This window comes from Cystoisospora suis (genome assembly GCF_002600585.1).
Source record: "Cystoisospora suis strain Wien I chromosome Unknown contig_5168, whole genome shotgun sequence".
NCBI classification, from domain to species: domain Eukaryota; phylum Apicomplexa; class Conoidasida; order Eucoccidiorida; family Sarcocystidae; genus Cystoisospora; species Cystoisospora suis.
The window spans coordinates 229-7,838 of NW_027157960.1; the positions used below are offsets into that span (position 1 = coordinate 229).

Genomic DNA, 7,610 nt, shown 5'->3' on the forward strand with positions numbered 1-7,610 from the left:
TTCTCCTTCTTCTTCTTCTCCGCTCAACTCTCGTTTTCGATCTAGTATCTCGTCTTCTTGTCTCCCTGCAACTGTTAGCATCCCTGTATGGAATGAATCTTCTTCATCTTATATGGGGGGTGCAAGGTCGAAGAGCCGGCAAGAAAGAACCTTCGGGTTCCACTCGCCTAGCTTTGATCTTCTTCATCAAGTAGACTATCGCCACCCTCATCCTGATACGTTAGGAAGAGAGACACTTGGAGAGAATTGCATTGCCAGCGAAAGAGGAAGGAGAAGAAGTAGAGAAGAAGAGAGGGGAGACACGGGAGATCTCTTGTATGGAGATGACGATGATAGGCACGAACCTACCAGCCCGACTAGACGAGGAGATACTCGACTCTCGGATGTGACGGTAACAACCCAAGGAGGCTGTGGATTGTATACAGCAGAGCTGTCAAAGCAAGAGAGAAGGCCTGCTATTCAACCCTTTGGATTAACTAAAGAAGATGAAGACAGAGAGGAGAAGGAGAAGAAGAAGATGATGATGGAAGAGGAGGACCAGGTGTCTGTACAGCAAGTCGAGAGGGGGGAAGAACAGGATGAGAAGGAGAAAGACAGTTTCCTGAGGAAGGAGACGAGACAAGATGAAGAAAGTGATATGCTATGTGGAAAAATGAAGGGAGTGAGACCTTTTGTCAAGGATGAAAATGAAGGAGACCATCCCCGAGCCACTCGAGATCTCGTAGAAGATCAGAGGGAGAAGAAGCTGTTTCATGCTGAGCTGGTCGAACAGCAACGCATTTTGAATCTTCAGCAGAAACAACTGACTTCACTCCAAACACAGCTGACTGCATTGAGAAGTAGACACCCTCCTCATCCATCTCTCCACGAGGAAGATCAAGAGGGAGAAAAACGAGAAGGAGAACCTTCCCCCTTTCCTCATCGATCATTTCAAGAGCTCTTCCCTATACACACTGATGTTCTGAAGGACCACCAGAAAAGAAGACAGGAAGCCCTCTCATATCACTCAAAAGTCACGGCATCCTCGCTCTCCTCTTCTTCCTCCTCATCTTTCTCTTCCGCTTCAGCTTCGTCAACTCCTTCATCGAGACATCTCAGCAAGAACGCTCGGTATAGTAAAGGCGTGATCCTCGACGACAGTATACAGCAGCAGGATCTATCCCAAAGACTATCCTTATCAGCTTTTTCATCTCCCTGCATATCTCCAAAGAATCTTTATCTCGCTCCTCCCTCTCACAGTAGATATATGAGAGAGGAGAAAGACAAGAGGACAGAGAGCGAACTGATAGGAAGAATATTCGAGAGTTGTGTTATGAACGATGATGATAGAGGAAGGAGAGATAGAGAAAGAAAGATCTTGTCACCTTATTTGACGCCTGATGAAAAGGACAAGAGCAGTCACGATAGGAGATGTGAAATGAAGGAAGCTTCACGTCATCATCTTTCTATCTCCTCTTGTTCATCTTCTTCTTCTCGCCCGTCTCCTCGCTTTGCCGATATCGTCGCTTCATCATATAAATACCAGACAAAGACGGCGTGTAAAGAGGTCCAGGGTCATTATACAAGAGAAGAAGAAGAAGATACACTCCAACAGACACACAAGTGTCTCTCGAAAGACGGCTTTACCTCCTCTTCCTCTTCTATTGCATCGAGATCACCAGCCTTCACACCACCACCTGCTTCTCTATCTAGTCCCTTTAGCTCCTCTCACGAAAAGAGACAAGAGACCACTGACCTACATACATCTTCTTCTTCGTCGTCGTCTGTTTTTTCTACTCATGCAAATACAGAACACCGCCAAGGAGAGCTTCAGCTTCATGACCCTCGGCAATCAGGAATGCACCTCAGTCCTCCCCATCCTTCCATTTCACCTAAGCGTCATCCATCTTCATCGTCATCTACTACTCTCTCTCTCAAGATCGATTCTCATCCACCTCGTCCTTCTTCTTCCTCTTGTTCTATTCCTTCGTCAGGTCAAATACCGGTAGATAGATCTCTTTTACACGCGTCGCAGTCAGATGGACATCCCATAGAAACTCTCGTGTCTCCTCCTATACAAGAACGAGAGATCCGAAAGTTACCTCCACACAGTGGATTCACGTCCGCATCTCGACAAGCAGAGACTCTCTTTCCCGCGCCATCTCTCTTTCTTCCTCTCCCTAAACAATCGAAGACGGAGAAAGAGAAAGAATCCCTGCCCGGTTCTACAGTGCTTCCTTCCTCCTCTTCTTACTTAGAGCATGCATCACCATCTGTCTCGTCTCCCTCCTTCTCCTTGGCTCAGTCTATCCTTCTATCTGTGGGGAATCAATCTTCCGATGCGAAGCTGTCTCGCAACTTAGGAGATCACAGAAATCCCCCTATGCTTACTACAAAGCCTCCTCTATCGAAGGCTATCGACCATAAGACTTCCATTCTTCATGAAGCAGCAGATCCATCACGACGTCTATCTCCCGAAAGAGGCGAACACCTAGCAAGGTGTGCTGCTTCTTCTGAGAGACAAAGTAAAGATCTAGATTCATCTCCGGCATTGTCTCCTACATCTTCTTCCTTTTCTTCTTCTTCTATTGAGAGGAGAAGGAGAAGCTTTGACATATCTATAGATAGGCAAGTCATCAAGAAGAATCTAAGTTTTCCACACGGCATATCCAGCATGTCTCCATCTGTCTCTGATCTAGACCTGACTATGAGAGGAAGTAACCAAGATGTGGATCGAGGAGGAGACACAAAGAACGAGGTAGTGTCTCTTCCTGGGGAAATCTCTTCTACTCTTTTCCAAGGTACTTCGCCCGGGGATACTACAGAAGAGAAAGAGAAGATGAAGATAGAAAGTATGACTTCTTCTATTATGATGCAAGGAAGAGAACGCAAAGAAGGAGAGCGAGGCAGAAAACTCGATCTTGGGGCCCCGCGAAGCATCTCTCCTCTACCAAATGTTAAGCAATGGCTTTTCTCTCCTGAAAGGAGAAGTTCAGGAGCTTTTCTCCGCTCTCTTATAGCTTCAACTCCTCCATCACTTCAAGATAACTGCAAGGATCAAGATTCTAGAGGGCCTCTATTTTGAGAGAGACAAAAAAGAGAAGGAGGGAAAGAGAAAAAGGCTCTGTTCTCTCTCTATTCATAAGAAACTAGAATGATAGTCGTGTTTGGAGAGAGAGCAAGAGAGGTTGAAGGCTGACTCGATAGACGCCCTCCGGAGGAAGATAGATGACTTAATGTACTCCCTTCTACCACCGGATATGCCTTAGAGGAGACGATGTCTTCTTTCTTTCCAGAATAACGTCTCTCTCTTAGAAAGAAAGAAGACCATTCAAACGACTAGATGAATGCAGCTTGTGTGTATATGCATGCGGTGTATATACATCCTGTCTATGAAGAAGGAGAAGAAAGAGTGATTTGTCAGCGATGTTAGTTTTCCATAGTGAAGGGATAGATTCTTTGCGCTGGACAGGGGACGATGATAGTAGTAGGCTAGGAAGAAGATCTACTTTGTACCTCTCTGAAAACTGTCTGAAGATGAGGTGACATTGATGGATCGTCTCCTAGTTAGATTCGAGGAATAAGAAGCGAGAGACACAAAGACAGAAAAGCGCCTTCTTCTCTCTTCCTGGGTGGGAAAGAGACAGTCCATATACATGGATATGTGTGCATATAGACGCTTGAATGGGACGCCCTGTGGGCAACTATACGTATCTATGTATTCAAGAAGTTTATCTCAAGGCATGTCTTTCACGTAGAGTTGAATCCATTGTCACACATGCCTAGGTGACTGAGGGAGAGACGTCTCGTCTCTCTCTCTCTCTCTTCTCTTGTCACCTCGTCCTTATCAGATCTCTCTATAAATGACGAGAACTCTGAATCGTTATGCATATCTATCAACCTATAAACTCCTCCAGTTTTCATCTACAGTTACTTTTAACTCTCTTAGATCCCCCTCTCGGACGTCAACACACCTCTGTACATACACCACAGAAAAGCTCCCTCCCAGGAACTGATCGTTCTCAACTTAGAACGAAGGAAACATGTACCTCTTTATACAGACATAAGCTCCGTAGGCAAAGATAGATGAATGTAATATGATACAATAGGCGTGAGAATTTCGAGTTCGAGAATTCTTACGCATCTACCAAAATATACATAAGGCTCTTATTTCATTTCTTTCTTTTCCTCCCATCTTAAAGTTCTAACCAGGCAGGAGCACAAGAAAAAGACATCTCCTTCCGCCTCAACCCTCTTACCACGACACCTTCCCGCAAGTCTTTCCTATTCATCTAGCGACTGTTCTCGAAAGATTCAAAAAGAATCTCTCTCTTGCAACTTTCTCCTGTCTAGTTATCTATCTATCTATCTTTAGTCTTTAATCTATCTATTCATCTATCCGGCATCGTCACCACTTTTTCCTTCTGAGGCTCTCTTTTGAGAAACTGTGTTGCCTGAGATATCTGCAACAGCTGTTGAGCGACGAAAAGAAGAGAGAGAGACTTCCTCGCCGTTCTTCTCCTCTACTAAGAAATAATGTCTTCTCTTTTCTCATCGTTCATAAGAGAGGTCTGAAGTTTTCTGATCTCATAGCACTCTTCAAGAAATGTAAGAAATATCACTCCACCTAGACCTCTGAAGGAGGTTCTCTCTCATCGTAAGTTTGCCTTGTCCGTCAGTAGTATAAAGACTTGAAAAGTAAAGAAGGAGTAAGAGAAGCAGTCAATCCGTCTTTTCAAACAAGTAGCTCATCTGCCCATCTACCTCCCCCCTTGTTTCTTCTTGGCGAAGAATGTACTCGCGACATTTCGAAAGATCTTCTTGATCGTCGTCTCAGAGAAGACCTTTTCTAGTTCAGATGAAGAGATTCTTTCTTACTGTAGATACACATGCATTTAGATAGTTCTGTCGTAGATCAGATAAAGAGGGCCATTCCTCTACACGCTAAAGAGAGAGGGAGAGACTAGGGTTAGTCCAACGGTTCCTTGTTCGATTCTTCTTGTTAATCGAGACCACTTAATGAGGGGAATTGCTTAGAATGATCTTCGAAGGCTCGATATTTAGAAATACACTTTCTCTCTTCCTCTTTTTCGCATTGATCTGCTGTCTACCAACGACAACAGCCTTCATTGTCGATTGAACTGAAGAGTTTTCAAAGCGCTGTCGGTTAGAAAGAAGAGAAGAGAGACGAAGACATTCAGCCCTCACACGACATGTCTTCTTCTGTCTTCCTTTCCCGTCTCTCTTCTTTCTTCGCCACCTTTTTCTTCTCATTTTGGGGTGTCTCCAGAGAAGAAAACTATGAGGTGGAGGAAACAACTAGAGAGAAAACAGGCGGTTGAGATCTAAAAGAGGGAGTGAATGAACTAGCCTTATCTTTGAAAAGAAGTTCGAATCAACTGCTCGCCACAGAAAAGTCTCTTGGATAGAATAAGAAGAATGTCTCTTCTCGGCAATCATGAAAACGCCTATCTCCCTTCCCTATCTATCATCTCCCTCCAGAACGTCCCTCGTCGGTCACTCATAAGCATAGGACGCACGCAGTCATACTGAGGGAATGTTCCCCAGTCACGATAGACATTTCACGTAACGCGACATGAGGAGAGAAAGGAAGGACATTCACACAAAGATATTCACAGGTGCTCCCTCGCATACAAAAAGAACAGTTGCCTACAACACTATATCTCCATTTATCTACCTATCTATCTATCTATCTAGAGTCTATCTATCTACCTATCTATCTATCTAGAGTCTATCAATCTATCTATCTTTCCATCTAGAGGCTATCAATCTATCTATCTACCTGTCTATCTAGAGTCTATCAATCCATATATCTATTGACCTATCTATTATCTACCTATAAACCTGGGCTCATGTACATACTGATGTGACGAAGAATCCTAAGGAAAGAACTCTTCCCACAAAGATCACTTCTCCCGGCATATCATGGAACTTCTCTTCACTTGAAAGAGAGGGAGAGAGAGAAGAGAGGAGTCAAACATCTCTTCTTCTCATACACATTTTCTCTTTCTCTAAGTCTCTATCATGTCCATCAAATGAGAGAGAATGCCCGTCCCTTCCTCCTTGTAAACTCACAGAAGATTAGATCACCTGTCAAGGAACTTCTCTTCTCGAATTCTCAGACTTTCCCAGAGAACTAGGGGGAAAAGAAACACGAGAAGGTAGGTAGAAGAAGAAATGAAGAAAAGAACGACGTCTCATAACGTGTCAAAAAGACTTATACAATGGTCCATATACATATACATGTATGTTCGTGTATAGGTTTGTATGTATCTAGATATAGGGAGTGTGTGCATTCTTTCTTTCTTTCTGTATGCATGTATATAGGGACCAGGCAAAGAGAGGGTAAAGAAAGACAGGCATCGAGGCCCACGTACGCTTAGCGAATCACCCAATAGAATTAGGAAGAAAAAATATATACAGACATACAAATAGGAAAACCCTAGATGGAGAGGAAGTCTTCAATACTCCTGCTACCGTAGCAGTTCTACTTTCACACATACGTAAGAAACATCAAGTATCTTCTCTTCCTTTCAAGAGAGAGACGGTAAGAGAGTTGAGAGGTTAAGAGATTAATGAAGGACCCACTCTTCCCTTCTTTCGTTCCTGTCCATCTGGACAGAAAGCAGAGAGGCGTGTCTTCTCTTCTTTGACAATGTTGGGAAAAATAAGGACCCGTCGGCTTATATACGAGAATAAGAACTCCTCCCTTGTTTTCAGTTCATCTTGTGCTGCCCTTTTGAAGAGAAATCTTATCTCCTAAATGACGGTGGAGAGGTGTGTGAAGGGTCTCCTGTCTCCTGGCTTGCCCCTCCTTTCCTTTCATTCTCTTGTGTTGTATGCAATGAACTTCTAAAAGAACCTTCCGCAGTTTCTCTCTAAGCTGCAGGAGAAGCCTCTCATCCTTTGGGAACTCATGATCAGGCAGAAGATCTCTCCACAGTAAAAGAATAGAAGAAGAAGAAGAAGGAGGGCTATCAATCTGAGAAGACGATGCCTTGGAATGGATTCGCTCTGAGAGAGATGTAGAAGAGGAAGAAGAAGGGAAAGAGGGTGTATCATGAGCCCGTCTATTGAGATCTTCTTCTGTTTCTTCTTCCTCTTCTTCTCTTTCGCTGACGTGCGAAGATGAACATGTCGTAGGGGTGATAGTTTTATGACTTCTCAAACATGCTTGAGATTCTTCCTCTTCTTCATTTTCGTCTTCAGAAACACCTTCTCTTTCTTCTTGGTCTTTCGTCTTCTTATCCTCCTCCAATTCTCCTGCTTTCTCTCTTTCTTCTCCTGTGGAAGAGCGGCTTGGAACAGAAGCGTGTTGACTGAGGCGAACTCTTGGGTCTGTCTCTCTATCAGAGAAGGAGGAAGAAAGAGGAGGATCCTTCATTGATGGGAGAAGATGAGTAGATGGAGTTGTAAAGGAAGATGATCTATCTTCTTGCCTACTAGAAAGAGGGTGTTTCTCGTGAGAGAAGGAGAAGGAAGAAGAAGAAGGGCTACCAGGATCAACGCAAGCGTCACGTTCTTGATCTATCAGCACATCTTCAGTCTCGTGTATAAGAGCCTCTGTTCTGCAATTCTCTCGAGACTTTTCTTCTCTTCTTCTTTCTCCT

At 43.9% G+C, this 7,610-nt stretch overlaps 2 protein-coding genes across 2 annotated transcripts; one reads left to right on the forward strand and one right to left on the reverse strand.

Annotated features, from left to right (window-relative positions):
- Positions 1 to 39: 39 nt before the first annotated feature.
- Positions 40 to 4,104, forward strand: CSUI_008953 (uncharacterized protein). The gene has a single exon (XM_068069072.1). It carries the CDS (start codon positions 113 to 115, stop codon positions 3,062 to 3,064), a length of 2,952 nt encoding a protein of 983 aa, XP_067918951.1. The 5' UTR covers positions 40 to 112; the 3' UTR covers positions 3,065 to 4,104.
- A 1,233-nt stretch (positions 4,105 to 5,337) lies between these two features.
- Positions 5,338 to 7,603, reverse strand: CSUI_008954 (uncharacterized protein; the record flags this gene model as incomplete). The annotated part of the gene is made up of 1 exon (XM_068069073.1): positions 5,338 to 7,603. A coding segment is annotated over one exon (882 nt), but the record flags the coding sequence as incomplete, so codon positions are not given.
- Positions 7,604 to 7,610: the final 7 nt, after the last annotated feature.

Bases quoted from the DNA above. Each gene is read 5' to 3' on its own strand.
- CSUI_008953 (XM_068069072.1), top strand. From the start codon at position 113: ATGGGGGGTGCAAGGTCGAAGAGCCGGCAAGAAAGAACCTTCGGGTTC.